The sequence below is a fragment of the Macrobrachium nipponense genome, chromosome 6 (genome assembly GCF_015104395.2).
Source record: "Macrobrachium nipponense isolate FS-2020 chromosome 6, ASM1510439v2, whole genome shotgun sequence".
In the NCBI taxonomy this organism is placed as follows: domain Eukaryota; kingdom Metazoa; phylum Arthropoda; class Malacostraca; order Decapoda; family Palaemonidae; genus Macrobrachium; species Macrobrachium nipponense.
The window spans coordinates 14,159,423-14,176,935 of record NC_061108.1 but is presented as its reverse complement, the minus strand read 5'-3'; the positions used below and the strand labels follow the sequence as shown (position 1 = coordinate 14,176,935).

General features: G+C 35.7%; 1 protein-coding gene across 4 annotated transcripts in view; it reads left to right on the top strand.

Annotated features, from left to right (window-relative positions):
* The window catches only part of LOC135216388 (serine/arginine repetitive matrix protein 1-like), a 168,938-nt gene that overhangs the window by 123,944 nt on the left and 27,481 nt on the right, over positions 1-17,513 (top strand). For 3 of the 4 annotated variants that reach the window (XM_064251663.1, XM_064251661.1, XM_064251660.1), the window contains one exon: positions 14,393-15,283. In XM_064251663.1, coding sequence (XP_064107733.1) covers positions 14,393-15,283 — 891 coding nt within the window. Of the gene's footprint in view, positions 1-2,067; positions 2,092-14,392; positions 15,284-17,513 lie in introns of those variants that run through there. The other variant, XM_064251664.1, reaches the window with a different exon arrangement.

Here is a 17,513-nt window from a genome sequence, read left to right as displayed (position 1 = left end):
GACAGGTTTATTTAAATGCACGGAATAAATGGGGAAAAATGCTTTCGGGATCTAAAGATGATCTTTTTATCATACTATTTCCAAATCGGACAGCGTGAATTCAAAAAGAGAGAGAGAGAGAGAAATAGGAGATTCTTCAATTGATTTTATATTTTTTCCCTTCTATTTGTTTTCTTACGGACTCTTCTGAACCTTCCATTAATAAAGTAAATTTACCTACTATTGATATTCTTGAAATATAACCTCTCTCTCTCTCTCTCTCTCTCTCTCTCTCTCTCTCTCTCTCTCTCTCTCTCTCTCTCTCTCTCTCTCTCTCGTGAAATAGAGGCATGTGTATATAAATATTCACGTAGTGAATATGAGTATACTTGATTTGCGAATTAAGCTTAGTCTCAAAATTAAATATATACGGAGTAGGTCTACACCGTAGAAGGGGGAGAGTTCAGTAAATATATCGTGATAACAAACGATGCTTGACAAAGAACAAACACTTCAAGGTCGTAACAATCTGTCGCAATACCTATGAACTGAAGTGTTAAGAAAAAAAAAAAAAAAAAAAAAACGTTGAAGAGTTTCACGAAACAAATGCAGTCATGGAAACTGGAATGGAACTTTTAAATTTCCCACTGTTCATTTTTAATTTATCTACTCCTTATTCTCGAGTCAAAGTTGATAGAAGCAGATATATCCGGTAAATGCGATGAAACAAGAATATTTTCCGCGGGTCGTCTGTCGTTTACGAGGTCGATATTTTTTCACCTCACGAGATGACAAAAAGTTTAGTAAAGTTTCCGGAACGGATTATTCAATAGAGAGAGAGAGAGAGAGAGAGAGAGAGAGAGAGAGAGAGCAGAGCGTTTATCGCCACTAGTTGCGTGGGTGTCTGTGACTAGGTATGAAGTTATTGACTTTTTTTTTAATGAAATGAAACACTGCACAAATTCTAAACGATGTAAAAAGCGCACCAGCTTCATATTTAAACACTTGGTAAAAACAACAGCTTAAAAAATAAATAAATAAACGGAAGTGTCCCGCACTATGTAATAATTTCTAAATGAAGGGGTATGAGTGATTCCAATCGATTTTCCAACTGTAGCATAGATTTTATGGATGCTTCCAGTCAGTGTCTCAACGATTACCTTAATTATGTGGCTATATTCCACTATTCATATGGAACTCAAATGATAAATAATACACTGAAGTATAATAAAGTCAGTTTTTGGGTTCAGACTATCATTAGACTCATGTCACATCAAATTCAAGTTCTCAAACAACGTTTCACAGTTGTTTGAACTCAATCTGGTTTAGTTTGAAGCAAACCGCTAACTTTGCGTACAGACTGGTATATTTCGAGTCGTCTTTTCTGGGTAAAAATAACTATTTAAGAGCTCATTCATTTAAATTCATACGATGACAGATATAGTCAAGTATGTCACTGGAATGCCGCTCGCGTTGCCATGGAAACTTTAAAAACAAAGAGACAGGTGGTGCGCACGCATCAAGCCGGTGAGCGAAGAAGTTGCGAAAATAAACGATCAAAAAGACCATTTCTTCCATAATTTCTATCGTGAAATTCATTTATCCAGTACAAAATGAACGTCATTAAATGGACATTGTCAAAATTTGTATGTGATAATTTATTCAATAAATCTAATTGGCTCACAAATCAATGCACTGACATCGAAAACTGTACGATGATAAATGAAACCAAACGGAGTTCAGTGAAAGACAGGCCTCCACCGTCCACAGGTCCATGTGTCTGTGCATTTTGTGTATGTTACCGTCGGTCTAAGGTTGCGTTTAGGTGCGTCCGTCTGCCCTTAGCATCACTACAGCAACAGTAACAACACAACTCCAAGACGCCAACCTTGGAGAACTGACGAAGGTATAACGGAACGGGAAGATATCAGTAGCTGTGTGGAGTGGGAGACAGGACTGTGGAAGACCCGATCAAGATTTCCAGAAGCAACAACTGTTCGTTGTTCATTCCTTAAAAGTGAATACTCGAGTGTCTGTTTTGGTTGGTTCATTATGTAAACTATAGTGATTCGAGATGGTCTTGCCTGTGTTCTCGATATCGACATGTTAAAAGTAAGATGTGTTATATATGTTCGTTTCTTGGCTGTGTAAAACGGGATAGTCAGTGCACTGAGAGCTTCCATTATTCAGTGAATTTTAGCCTTCTTTTTTTTTCATCTTCGTAGCATTGATGAGAAAAGGTTCCATGCAATCACTGCTGAGTGCGTTTCATTGTTGGTGTGCTTAAGAATGCATTTAATACTCTTAACGGTTTTTTTTATTGGTTTTTCGTTCAGACAAGTGAAAGAAATTTTCATCGGTTGGTTAGCAGACAAATCGAATGTGTGGACTTTCTTGGAAAAAAGGGTGACTCATTCATGAAAATGCCAGGAGTGAGAATGAAACGCCCCAATGAGTCTATCCCTAAACTTTCAAAAGTGCTGAGTGAAACAGGAGGCGAATCGATGGAAATGGCACAAATATCCTTATGAATTTTACAATAATCTCTATTTTAAAAATGTAAATACAACGGCCCTTTGTAATGGGCTCCTAAATTTATCGACCGCCTAATATTTTTAATATTTTATCCACCGAAATAGATGAAACCAAATTTGAAATGATATGAAGGCTATCCATCATCACATGTTTTGAACTGGAGTTGTGAGAATTGTTCGTTACGTAGAACATATTTAATTGCAATGAACAAGCAAAAAAAAGAAAGAAAGAAAAAAAGATATGTGACATAGTTGATTCTCATAGCACAACTCATAATGATGCATACATTATAGATCTCTTTACTCGAAAGGATATTCAGGGAGATTTAATGTGGGCTTAAAAAAAAAGCTTTCAAAAAATCCTTGCACTAAATATCAGTCAATACCAACTTAAAAAAAAAAAAACTCGAATTTCAAATGGTTTACGAATCTCCGGATTTAGTCCGTCAATAGATCAATAGTTTAATAAAAAAAGATTTAAAAAAAGAGCAAAGAAGCAAATGAGGTGTAACTTCAGGGTTAAAAACACGACATATAGCATTATTTACGTACATAAACATTGCGTTATTGTATTAGGTGACACGATAAGCTCAATCAATAGGGGGAAAAAAATCGTCTCACTTGTAGACTGCATACGACGCGTTGCATATTTTCTTTAAGAGGTCAACAGTCCCGCCGCTATTGAACTGTGGTCTCCGATGCAATGCATCAGAGCTGATAAATCAGCCAAAGCTTATTATGTGCACATGAGAGGAAGCGGAATGCTGTGTTGCATAGAGACATGCTTAGCTATAGGTCTAGACTCTAGAGTAAAATTTAAAGTGGGGTTTTGGTCAAAACTAAGGCAGTGGATAAATCGAGATTTTAGATGTTTATACAAAAGGAAAATTCAGACCAGCTTAGAATGGTGTTTCTTTAAAGTACACGATTATATTCAGACAGTTGAATATCGAAATCTTCAGCACTAAAAGGCCGGCCCGCGGGTATGTGAGGGTTGGGGTTGGTGGGGGGAGGCGGGGAGCAGGGGCGGATTTCTTTCTGAACTTTATTATTGATAAAAAGCTGAACTTAACGAATGCCCGAACAATAATCCTCATTAGATTTTTACACTAAAAGATATTAATACAATGAAGTATATAATGTTAGCTAGAATTGATGTGGCTTACCATTTAATATTTTAGGCCCTGTTACTAATTGTGATTTTCAGTACTCTGCTTAAAGAAACGGAATTATTTCCCAGTATTATTGTTATTATTTCAGTAGATGAAATCTATTCACACGGAACAAGCACACCAAAGGGGCCATCGACTTGAAATTCAAGCGTCCCTGGAATGTTGGTTTCAACCTCCCACTGCTAAAGACCCCACACTGCAGCAGTAACTGATCATGATACAGAGCCAGCGATTTTTCATCGACTTAGGGGAGACGCGAACCCGCGACATCCAGTGGCATTCCACGACGCTAACCACTGTACCTACCAGCGGACCAGCTGAATATACACAAGGAGGAAAAATTATAGACCATACACTTCAATTCTGTGCTACCCAGATTCCGGGTTAATAAAGATATGCCCAAGTTCCGAATCGTAGCACCCAGCCTACTGCAGGGTATTTTCTACAAACTCAGAATCTGGTAAGATAACAAAGCTACCCGGCACCTAGAAACCTATAGGCACGTAGCCTAACCATTTTTAGGCCATCCCCAACATAATCTCTAAAATCATGATGCTCTCTGTGGTGATATATACTACGATTCTTATATTCACGTGGAGGAAGCCTAAAAGGCCATTATCTTGGTTTAAACATTCTCAGATTGCACCCCCCCCCCCCCCCCCCCCCCCCCTTAAAAATAAATCACCCCCTGTACGCCCCACGTTGGGAACCACTGCACTAAACGCAGCGAAATCCAGATAAACAGGAAGGCAACATACACAGATTGCAGGAGAGTAGCCAGCCTCCTGGCTAGCATCCCTAAATCTTAGTAAGCAGTGACTTCGGAAAATATTAGTCTTCCCCATTAAGGATGCTGTCTAACACTAGATTGTTAACTTCAGATAAAACTGGACAAGGTTCGAGGAAGCTTCAGACCAAAACAGAATTGGAAAGAAACGTAACCAAGGTGGCTGAAGAAGATCAAAGAAGGGTATCAAATAGGCAAGAGACTGAAAATCACTAGAAAATATTCTTATTGCTAGTGGAAGCTTCGTCAGTACGACAAAATGTCAAATACTGCATTAAGCCTTAATAGTATTGTAAGCCTCAGCCAGCGAGAGAATGCTCAGACATAGATAAGGCAAAATCAAAAGATTTCCAGTATCTTTTGCCTTGCAAGAACTTTCACCTGATCAGAAGACGAACCCAGGCATTTGACCATTTTAAGCCCTATGAGCTAGGTGATGGATGAGTGGTTGAACTTGCATGAAGGACCGAGGAGAAACTGAAACGTTATGCCTAAGACGTTAAAGGACTCTAGGTATTAGCAGAAATTGTTTTCAAGTTTCAGATAACGCCCAAGATACTATTATTTAACCATGATATCATTCCATATAACCACAAAGGATTTCACGTTTTCTATACAGTTCTAGGACGTATATAGAAATGTCATTGGTGAGCTAAACGTTATCAAGGCACATGATTCTTCAAAAGTAATTTTTCAGAAATTCATGACGAATTTAACGAATCTTCTAAGGATGTCAGAACGTCAAAGGATACTGGAAACTTCGATAAGTAATTCAAGTCTCCTATGGAAATTGATGCAGCACTGGGGAACGTCTGAGTTTTAGAAGAAATGAATGAAATATGGAATTTCATGAATATAAATAAATGCTATGAAATCACTGTGATTTGTAAGAATTGTGAAATCCCACTTGAAATCATAAATGCTCTTAAGTGATTTTGAACACCACTAAAAATGTACGAAATTCCAGGAGAGGTTAGGAGATTATAACGTCTGAAATGAACACAGATTTTAAGGAACTCGAGAGATGTCTTGTTTGGAAAGGGAATATGTAGGAAAATCTGTGGCAGAGAAAAAGAACCAAACGCAGGAATGTACCATTGCTGACTAATAACTTATGCATTCATACTTACCGATACCCGCATAAACATTACGTGGAAGCATTACGAGGTAGCTGGCACGTTCTTCCTGTGCAAATAGGAAAGTCACCGACAAGATTTGTTTTTGCTTGCATTAAAGGTTATTCATTGTTTTGTGTGTGTTCTAAAATAGTCTAATAGAAAAATCCAGGGAGGTGAACAATGGTCGTTCAATCCCACATACATGAGTGTCGCCAAGGAGAGTGTCCATTTTTTCTTCGGCCAGTGACCTCGGATGGCCCTACGTGCCCGAAAATATTCAAGCAATTAAGGAAATAGCCATATGGTTACAGATACTCATACGACATGCCACTTCGTTGTCGTTTACACACACGACGGATGACTGAAAGTTTGTTATAAATTATGCTGTAGTCTCACTTTACTTGTGATTATTAGGAAAATAAGTCAAAGGGTAAAGTGTTCAATAAACAATAAGGTTTCGTTAGCATCTCTCATTGGACTAAAGCAATACGTTGTTAAAGTCGAGGTTTTTCTTTAGCTCAAAACTAGTCTGGGTATTTGGGGGTTTCAATATCTCCTTATGTGACAGACTCTATATTAGAGTATTGGATGCTGGCTATACACAAATAAAGAATAATTGGAGAAAGCATTACTTCTTCTACAAAGTTTTCGTTCCAACGCACAAAATTACCCAAAATGAAAATATCTGAAAACCAAGAACTTTTAAATAAAGTTATTTGAGAAGCCACCAGGAATGCGCTTAATGTTTTTTCTTTTATCTATTTTTAAATGTAAAGTAAAACTTATGTTTCTGACAAGCATACGGAATGGGACATTGGTCCTCATATATACCCTTTCAGACTGATAAAATCTAACACTGGGACATTGTTACAATGGCGTCAACACGGACGCACACTAATATATACATACATATTATATATATATATATATATATATATATATATATATATATATATATATATCTGTCTATCTAATCTATTATCTATCTATCTATCTATCTATCTATCTAAATATATATATATATAATAACTAATATATATTTATTATATATATGTACAGGGTTATCTATATATATATATATATATATATATATATATATATATATATATGTATGTATATATAATATATATATATATATATATATATATATATATATATATATTATATATATATATACAGGGTGGCCATAAAGTCCCAGTACCATTACAAGTATTTATTGCTTGTAGTGGTAATGGGACTTTATGAACACCCTGTATATTTTGCTTATACAGTAATGAAACCCTTCCTAGTTATACAGTAGCCGCAGAAACAAATAAAACAAATATATGATATAAACATCTCTGTATATTTATTTGAATAATAATTCTTTGCCGGTACCAGTGCAAACCAGTTTACCCGACTCCCTAGTGACATTCGCCGTATATCCATTCTCAGCCTAAACCGGTATTAGACTTTCAGTAAATGAAAGCTTTAAAGAAAGTCGTGTATTACGGATACTGAAATAGAAGTGTAAACAGATGTAAATAGATAATGAATAATAAATAAATTAACGGTGGAACAGAAAGACTAAAAACGCCATGAACTGTAGACGCATCGGAGGAACTTTGAATCTCGTTCGTTAACGGTCATGGTACGTTGATTCGGATCTTTTATTTGGATGTTGGCCTGCTTACAAACGTACGAGGCTTTTGATTTTAGTGCCGTGGAATGTTTTAATTTTTCGTTTTTCAATTCAGGAAACTTAAAAAAAAAAAATGCCCTTGAACTGAAGAAACAGACCAACAGATATGTATGGGTACGCATACCTACAGATAAATCTCTACAGAGAGCTTTCTGGAATCTGTTAGATTTCCCTTTTCAGTGAGAATGAAAAGGGAATCGGGTACATTCCCGAAAACTCTTCGTTGAGATTTGTTTTAAGATATATATGTACCCATACATAGCTGTGGATTTAGTTCTCCAATTCAATAAACGCGTTCACCTAATGCTATGGTTTTATGGTCTATCAGCGTCATTTTGCAATTATAATTAAAGATGTGGAACTTGGTTGCTGTGAATACTTAGCATTAAGACACTTTAATAAGTCTTTATTTAAAGACAATTTATTCGATATGCTTTGAAAAAAGTATATCAAATTAAAGTTATGTGTAAAGTTACTCTCTATACTTAAATTCTGGATAGACCATTTACCATTCACGCGAGATTAAATCCAGCCTTTTAAACCAATGATTTAAATTGAGAGGTTTAATTAATTAATTTTCTGTTATATTTAAATGGTTATATACCGTGATCACAAATTACGTGCATTTGTTGTTTTTTTTATTTCTCTAAAGCCTGACAAATTCATTGTTTGTTAATTTCTCTAAAGCCTAGACAATTTATTGTTCTTCAATTTCTCTAAAGCCTGGAAAATGTATTATATTTAAAAATGTTTCTAAAGCGTGGAAAATGTATTATTTAATTTTTCCAAAGCCCGGCAAATTTATTCTTTGTTATTTCTCTAAAGCCTGTCAAATTAATCTATTTTAATTCTTTTGAAGCCAGGCTATTTAAATTTGTTTAAATTCCTCTAAAGCCTGACAAATCTATTATTTTTTATTTTTCTAAAGCCAAGAAAATTATTTTTTAATTTTTCTGAAGCCTGGCAAATTATTTTTTTCTTTATTTCTCTAAAGTTGGCAAATTGATTTTTGTTATTTCTCCTAAGTCTGGCAAATTAATATTTTCTTTACTCTTCTGAAGCCTGGCAGTCATTCTTTTATTTTTCTAAATCCTGGCAAATTTATAAATTTTTTTTTATCTTTCTAAAACCAGCCTGGCAAATGCATTGTTTGTTCATATCTCTAAAGCCTGACAAATAAATTTTTTCTTTATTTCTCTAAAGCCTGGAAAATTTATTGCTTATTAGCTTCTATAAAGCCTGAGAATTTTTTTTATTTCATTTCTCTAAAGCCTGGACGATATTTTGTTTTTAAATTTCTCTGAAGCCTTGTAAATGTATTGCTTTTAGTTTCTCTAAAGCCTGGCATATTTACCGTTTTTATTATATCTGTAAAGCCTGGCAAATTTATTGTCTTTAATATCTCTAAAGCCTGACAAATTCATTATTGTTTAATTTCTATAGTCTTGAATATTTGTTTCTTAAATTCTCTAAATCTTGGCAATTTGATTGTCTTAATTTCTCTAAAACCTGGTAAATTTAATGTTTTTTAATTTCTCTAAAGCCTGACATATTTATTGTTTTTTTTTTAAATATCTATAGTCTTGCAAATTCCATTTTGCTTTAGCAACGGTTTTAAACGTTTTTTGTTTTCCTTTTTTTTTATCATGAATGACCGCACCAGCTACTCGTTAAGCTCCACGGGTCTGTCAATAAAGTTTATTCTCCCGTCATTAAGTCATCAACTTTAATTCTTTTTTTTTAACCCTGGAGATAGTCTTGTCGTTTTCCCTTTTCTATAAACAGGCAGAATTGAGGAGAATAGTTAACAAGAAAATGTATCATTTATGAAATAATTCTCGAAAGAATGTTTGGTTGCGTGTCTGCGTTTCTTGATACATACCCATATATGTATATGTATGTGTATAAATAGAAAGGCGTTTGAATTCCATAGTGGGCCCAAAAAAGACTGGTAAAAATGTTCTGTTACAACAGAATTCCATCTAATAAAAGGAGACCATAAAAACGCCAAAATATAGAAAGTAAGTACTATATTTCAGAGACTGAAATGTAGTACTTATCAGAACGTATCCGAAAAGCTGATCTGTCAGTTACTGAGAACTCTCTTCCAATCATTAATAACAATTAGGTGAACCAGCTATATCCAAATACTGCCGAATTTTTACTGACTAATCTCAGTGAATGATTGACTGAATCAGAAATGAATTCCTCCAATATAATAGCGGCGGAAAAGGTTATCGACGCGGACTCCCAGAAACTGAAATACAAAACTTGCTTCGTAGATAATTCACGACCTGGTGGAAGGTTGGGTCAGGCCAGATCGGGTTTCGGGAAACTGGCTCAGATGGCCCAGTGAGTATTTCTTTTTTCTCAGAAATGGTCCTCTGAGAAAAAGTGAAGGAGCGTAGGAATTCCAGAGATGGTTATCAGATTATTATTATTATTATTATTATTATTATTATTATTATTATTATTATTATTATTATTATTATTATTATTATTATTGAGTTGTTTATCAAAACATGAATCGAGATCTTAGATAGTGTAAAATTATTATTATTATTATTATTATTATTACGATTATTATTGAGTTATTTATCAAAACATGAATCGAGATCTTAGATAGTGTAAAATTGTTATTATTATTATTATTATTATTATTATTATTATTATTATTATTATTATTATTATTATTGAATTGTTTATCAAAACATGAACCGAGATTTAGAGTGTTACAAATTATTGTTATTATTATTATTATTATTATTGTTATTATTATTATTATTATTATTATTATTATTATTATTATTATTATTATATTATTATTATTATTATTATTATTATTGAGTTGTTTATCAAAACATGAACCGAGATCTTAGATAGTGTTAAAATTATTATTATAATTTTTTATTATTATTATTATTATTATTATTATTATTATTATTATTATTATTATTATTATTATTATTAATGGAGAAACAAATCCACATTGATATAAATGTACATATATTTTAATTTAAAAACAGCTTTTTTTAAATTTAAATATATGTACATTTACATAACTGTGGATTTGTGTCTCCATTTGCAGACTCGTGCTACTATGAGGATTTTTTTAACTATTATTATTATTATTATTATTATTATTATTATTATTGAATTGTTTATCAAACATGAACCGAGATTTAGAGTTACAAATTATTATTATTATTATTATTATTATTATTATTATTATTATTATTATTATTATTATTATTATTATTATTATTATTATTATATATACCAAAACACGAACTGATCATCCTAGACATTTTCGTCACTCCTGCAACAGAGTTATCTAGTTAATCGTTTATACAAATCTGTATCAACTTCTAGGAAATTGCAATTCCTATTGTGAGCATCGGTATTTTTTCGATCGCCTCAGCATCCAAACCCCATCCGTTATAGACTTTCAATAAATCATAAAACACTTCCTACGAAATGAAAGAATAAAATAATTTTGTGTCATGACTCGCTTTCCCATCGATTTTTTTTTTTTTGACAGACTCATAAAGTATGAATTGAATCTCGTTTCGTTCCAGAATTAACTGGCATCAATGAGGATCGTAAAATCGATGTGAATGACGTCTTCTCGATCAGTTTTCGTTGATATTCGTGAAAATGTCAGCAATTTATCGTAATCCTAATGAAAGATGAACGTGTTATAAGTTATCATAACCAGTTAAGCTATCATACGAGATGCAAGACCTTTCATTCCCATAGTTGGTTGGGGGTTATAAGTGCCGTCAGTGCACCTCATGCAGTCCACTGTAAGCATTACTTAAGGTTCTTTGCAGCGTCCCTTCGGCCCTTAGCTGTAACGCCTTTCATTCCTTTTACTGTACCTCCGTTCATATTCCTGGCAGTTGTTTCAGTACCACCGTTCATATTCTCTTCCAATTATTTCCCATCCTCTCTTTTCATACTGCAACCTTTCAAACGTTATGACTCTTGATTTCCGTTTCAGTTCTGAATGACCTCATAGGTCCCAGCGCTCGGCCTTTGGGCTTAAATTTTATATTCCATTGCCGTTCCGCGTCCACGATCCCTTTCGTGGAAAAGAATTTCTTCTTTTCTCTCTTGAAAAATAACTCGGAAAGTGACGCTTGGCGATAGTGATTTATTTTCACGGCGTCGGTTAGAGAGAATTAAAGAAAATACGAAAGTCAGTGTCTGGCCTGGGGCCTACATTTCCCAAGGTTAAGGTGTATTGAATGCTTTCTGATCACGCTCGTAGCTTGAACTCCAGCCTGACAAATTCAGTCCGTTACTACGTAATCACACCTTAAGCGCCCAAGAGAGACCTCACATCTGTCATTTCTAACATTCTCTCGTAAGCTGCCAATCACCAGCAAAATGAATGGCATAAATTGAATGACATAAAATGCATAATTACAATCGACGAATGATCCTCTGGCAGCGCGAGACTGCACGCAACTGGAATCGATTCCCATTACCAACCGAGAAGGTCATGGAATTGACAATACCCTTTGAGGCAGAAGAACGTACGGGAGCTTGTATACCTGCCTACTCACCTGACCTTCAACCGTGACCTTGTTTTCGATGTCATCCTGACTATAATATATTAACCTCGGATTAAGGATGACGTTCATTCTTTACATTCCTGACAAGCTGTCAAACTTTTTTTTTCATATATATGGAATTCGACCTTCAGGAATACGCGTTCATGTTTGCGTACGCGTATGGTAATGGGGAGTCTTCACGTGGAATTTCTGTCTCGTGGAATTTTTGTTAATGACTTGAAAAGAAATATCATTTAAGTTTAGGAGAATAATGCTGTTGAAGAGATCAAATTTTCAGTATCGCCATTTGTCAGGTGTAATAATAATAATGATAATATTGTTATTATTATTATTATTATTGATTATAAACTATGGGCGTTGCTATAATGATAATATACTAATGTAATGATAATCATAATATAACAATATTATTATTATTATTATACTATTATTATTATTATTATTATTATTATTATTTTATTATTATTATTATTATTATTATTATTATTATTATTATTATTATTATTATAGCAATCCCATTTGGAAAAGCATGATGCTACAAGTTTGGCAAAGAGACACGGTAGGAAAAGTAACCCAAATTGAGAGAGAAAAAGAAAGGAGCGCCATATTCCGCACGTTATTGTATGTGTTTTTTATAATAATAATAATAATAATAATAATAATTCCTGAAGCATCGGACAAGTAGAAAAGTGTTTTGGTATCCACTTATCACAAAGAACTTCCCCTGGGTATACCATCAAGCTAGCCTTGTCTTAGAATTTATCTCTCAACGTAAGTGCATTGCTGTGTCTTATCACTAATTAGGCCTAATAAATGTTGTAAGCAATGACATCATTAGCCATTTCATCAGGAAGGTCAAAAACCTTGTAAATAATGAAGGCAATGAAGAAAGGCTTCCAGAGATTAAAAATGGTGAGGTAAACCTGGGGAAGATTTTGGAATTAAAAATTTGAAGTGTGCCACACTGTTAAACATAAATAACGAAGAGGCTCTTAATAATTAAACGTTGAAAGTTATTTAGGTTCAGGATTCAGAAAGCAGGAATCTTTTCGTAGACCTTTAAACGTTGAAAGTTATTTAGGCTCGGGATTCAGAAAGCGGGAATCGTTTTGTAGATCCTTAAACGTTGAAAGTTATTTAGGTTCAGGAGTCACAAAGCAGAAATCTTTTCGTAGACCTTTAAACGTTGAAAGTTATTTAGGCTCAGGATTCAGAAAGCGGGAATCGTTTCGTAGACCCTTAAACGTTGAAAGTTATTTAGACTCAGGATTCAAAAAGCAGGACTCTTTTCGTAGACCCTTAAACGTTGAGAGTTATTTAGGCTCGTGAGTCAGAGAGCAGGAATCTTTTCGTAAACCACAAGTTTCAAAGACTGATGCATTGACCAGGACTTAGGCTAAGACTGAATACATTTTTGGCAAGTTTAAATAAAACAAGTCCTTAAAAGTCGCCAGAAGAACGTCTAACCGATATATAAATGAACAAGCTGGGATAAAAACAAAGTTCTGAAGATGGAACTGGGAGGAAATCCCCACAGTTGCACTTTGAAGTAATAGTTTGAGAGGATGGACAAACAAGACTGGAAGAAGGAAGGGTAATGAAGGTGGAGTAAAAGGCTAAAATGTTGGTGCGTGGAGCTAGTGGCCGAAAGGGCGCTGTAAATACCCTTTACTAATGTCTACAGTGCACCACGTGAGGTGCACTGATGGCACTACCACCCACCTCTTAGGGGGACACGTGTTTTAGCGAAGAATAAGCTTCTAATATAAATGAAAAGGAATGGTACAGACCTAAAAGAATTAGAGATATCCTTGCCGTGAACAGTACGATTATTATGTTAGTGTAGTAGAAGACAATACACCAAATATGAATTCTTGGTGAATGTATGAGCTTCACAGTAACCAGTGAAAAGTGTACCATTAAAATGCAAATCCTAGACCTACTGCATCGCGACGGCAAATCCTAATATTTAAACAACCACTGAGTCTGTCCCAGTTAAATCTGTCTATATTCTGGCGATAGAAGTTCACTCTCGACGTGGTTCGGAAGTTACGTAAAGCCGTTGGTCCCGTTGCTGAATAACCACTGGTTCCATGCAACGTAAAAACACCATACAAACAAACAAATAATCTGTCTATTGTTCCTGTGATTGAATGAAACCATAGGTCCAGGGGATATAATGTAATTCACAGAGTTTTAAGGCATCTCGTCTTCCAATTGAGATGTCATGAAATTGTTTATGAAATAGACTCGGTTCTGAATTTGTGGTTTTATTGTTACACTCATTACAGTTTGATCAGGCGCTTTTGGCAGTTATTCATTAAAGTCACAGTGCCTTTTTCATTTTGCTTTTATATAAAACAAGCTTTCCCGGAGGTACTAGTAAGGATGTTTGGTTGAATGCATGCATGTTTAATTGTACTGTAGATAGTAGTGCACATGAATCAATACATAGAATCATTACTTTCCCTGGGTGAAATTATTTTCTCTAACTAACATTCAGTTATTCTGTGATCGCTAACACTCCTTAATCTCTTCCAGGCACGACTGAGGGAGCAGCTGATGGTGGAGAAAGAATCAAGGCTGCTTCAGATGGCAGCCCGCCAAGAGGCAGAGAGGAACAACACCATCCAGAGGGTGACGAAGACCTCAGCGTCTAGTCTCTCCTCGACCTTGTCCTCCCTCAACTCCTCAGGAGCCGGACAAGGAAGGGTGAGGAAATTGTTCGAGGAGAGGAGGACTAACGGATACAACCACAGCCCGGTGGGATGGGACAAGAGTTACCCACTGGAACCCGTCAGAGGACCAGGAGGTGGCGGCGGGAGACCTCCGAAGCCCAAAGGGCTCGTCAGGAACAACAGGGGCGTGAGCGTGGACAGAGCTTACCAGAACTTAGACTCGTCAGCCATGAAGCGATCGCAGAGCCACGCAACGCTGCAGAAAAATAACAACAATTACAACGACCCCCGTTCCCCCGGCAGACTAGGCCTACGCCCGCCGCAACAGCGCGTCCCCGCCCACCACAAATCCACCTCCTCCCTCCTCGACGCCAACCAGAACTACAACGGTCGCGGCAGCAGCGGCAGCAGCGGAGGCTACAGCAGAGGCCCCTCCAGGGACCCCTCGCCAGCGCCTTCGCCATCGCACATGAACGGCAGCAGGTTCGGCTTCCGCAACAGCAACTCCCGAGGTCCCTCCCCCTCCCCGCAAGCAAACGGTTCGCCGGCCCGCAGTGGTCCGCCACCGGGACTTCGCAGAACCAACGACGACGTAGACTCAGGGAGAACCCCGGCACAGAAGCGCTCCATGCAGCCGAGGCCTCCGGTTCGACAGCCTCCACAGCGGCCTCCGAGACAGGCGCCTCCACGGCAGCCGTCGACGGAGCCCGAAAATAATGACGACGAGGTTGTTGAGGAGTCACCCAAACCGGAGGTAAGTCTATAGTGGATTCACATCACCCGTCCCTTACGACGCTCCTGATTGGCTGCTGATAAGCCAATCACTTTTTTTCCAGCCCTGCCATTGGCTTATCAACAGCCAATCAGGATACGACGCTCCTGATTGTCTGTTGATAAGCCTATAGATATGGAGCTGGAAACTCTCATCAGTCTCTCTCGAGAGTTCACTTAGGCAGGATGTATGCTCCACCTCTCCTGAAAGACGTTTACCTCAGGAGAGGTGGAACATATATCCTGCCTATGTGAACTCGCGAGAGAGACAGAGTTTCCAGCCCTGTGATTGGCTTATCAACAGCCAATCAGGAGAGTCGTAAGGGACTGGCCTAGACATCAAATGCACGGCTGATGTGAACATACTATATAGCTGTTTCTCTTGTGGCCTTTTGTCTCGATCATTTTTCAATACTTGTGAGTCAGGCCCGTACCCAGAGTTTTTTTTTTCTTTCTTTTTTCTTTTTAATAGGGGTCAGGGTGTCTGTTTTCCCAAAAATGGACCTTTTGCTCTATAAATGTCATTGCATATATACTAGGTATATATCATATTCGTATCATCACTCTTGTATTTCCTACTACTAATGAATGATGTCAACGTTTAATAACAAAATTAATAATAATAAAAAAAAAACCTGCCCCCCCAAAAAAATTATTATTGATTACTTTGTAAGTACAGTTCAATGAAAAGGATAGTCACAAAAAATATTAACTTCCAGAATTTTTTTTTGGGGGGTAGGGGTTCGTTAGAACCGCCGAGCACAACATCCCCCCCCCCTCCCCCTAACCTCACACCCCATCGGTACAGGCCTACGAGTTGCTTAACAACAGAGCCCTGCATATCAGGGTGATGGTTTTTGCTATTTTAACGTACCAGTTTAATCCTTCACATATCTTATCCGCTTTTCAAAGATTATGAGTAGATTATCAAAGACACCTAATCCATTAGAGATAATTTATGCACCAAGTAATCTGGAGATATTTAAAAGTCGTATGAATTCTTACTGCCTGGATCTTTATCCCTACTTGATAGAATTGTTTAGTTCAACCTTCCTAATGAAAAGAGATATCTCCATATGTCTTGAATTATATATATTTTGGTTGAGCTTCAACTGTAACGGAATTATTCCAACATAACAAAATTTTCATTATTTTTCATTGATTGTGGAAAAATACATCAACATTGGAAAGCGTAAACAACAAGTATTCACACTATTTTCATAAATCATATATATATGATATATATATATTATATATATACTATATTATATATGTATATATATATATATTATACATATATATATACATACTATATATAACATACATATATATATACATACATATATATACATTACATATATATATATATATATATATATATATACATATATATAATATATATATATATATATATATATATATATATATATATATATATATATATATACTATATTACTACATATGAACGCAACATATCTTAAAATCCCCAAAAATGATAAAACTGTTAATGAAACGATGCCTTGTCAAATGAATAAATAAAAAAAAGTGTTGCCTGCTCATTGCTAAATATAACAAACCGAAAAGGAGCTCATGAATGACTCTCATGTTCATTTACCTTTCGTTTTTTTACCATCGAAGACTTTTCAGTTTGCCGTCTGGAATCAATAAAAACAATCAATCCTCTCCTCGTCTCTACCTTTCTCACCCTAGTCATGTAGTCTACACCACCACCTACCAAAACCTACTCCCCAGGCGTGTATGTATACGTCAAAGCATTACTTAGATAACCGCGCTGCTAGGAGATCTAGTAAACAGTGTAACTCTAACAGACAAGATCGGTTGGATTAGATACTGTCATCAATTCCCTTCGGACTTGTGCAAATATCGCAGAACACTTCCGGTTGGAGAGCTTCCTACGCAGAGCTTCCATTAGATTTTACATTTTAAGCTTACATTAAATTTTAGTCGTGGTGTGAATAGCGTAGCGTCCTGTGGCCATAACTCGTTCCAATTATATATATATTATATATATATATATATATATATATATATATATATATATATAATAATATATATATTATATATATATATATATATATATATATATATATTATATATATATATATATATATATATAATGTAATTTTTTAACATTATATTTCATCGAGAGGACGGTATTGTGACTATGAGTCTTGCGAATGTCGCCTACAAAT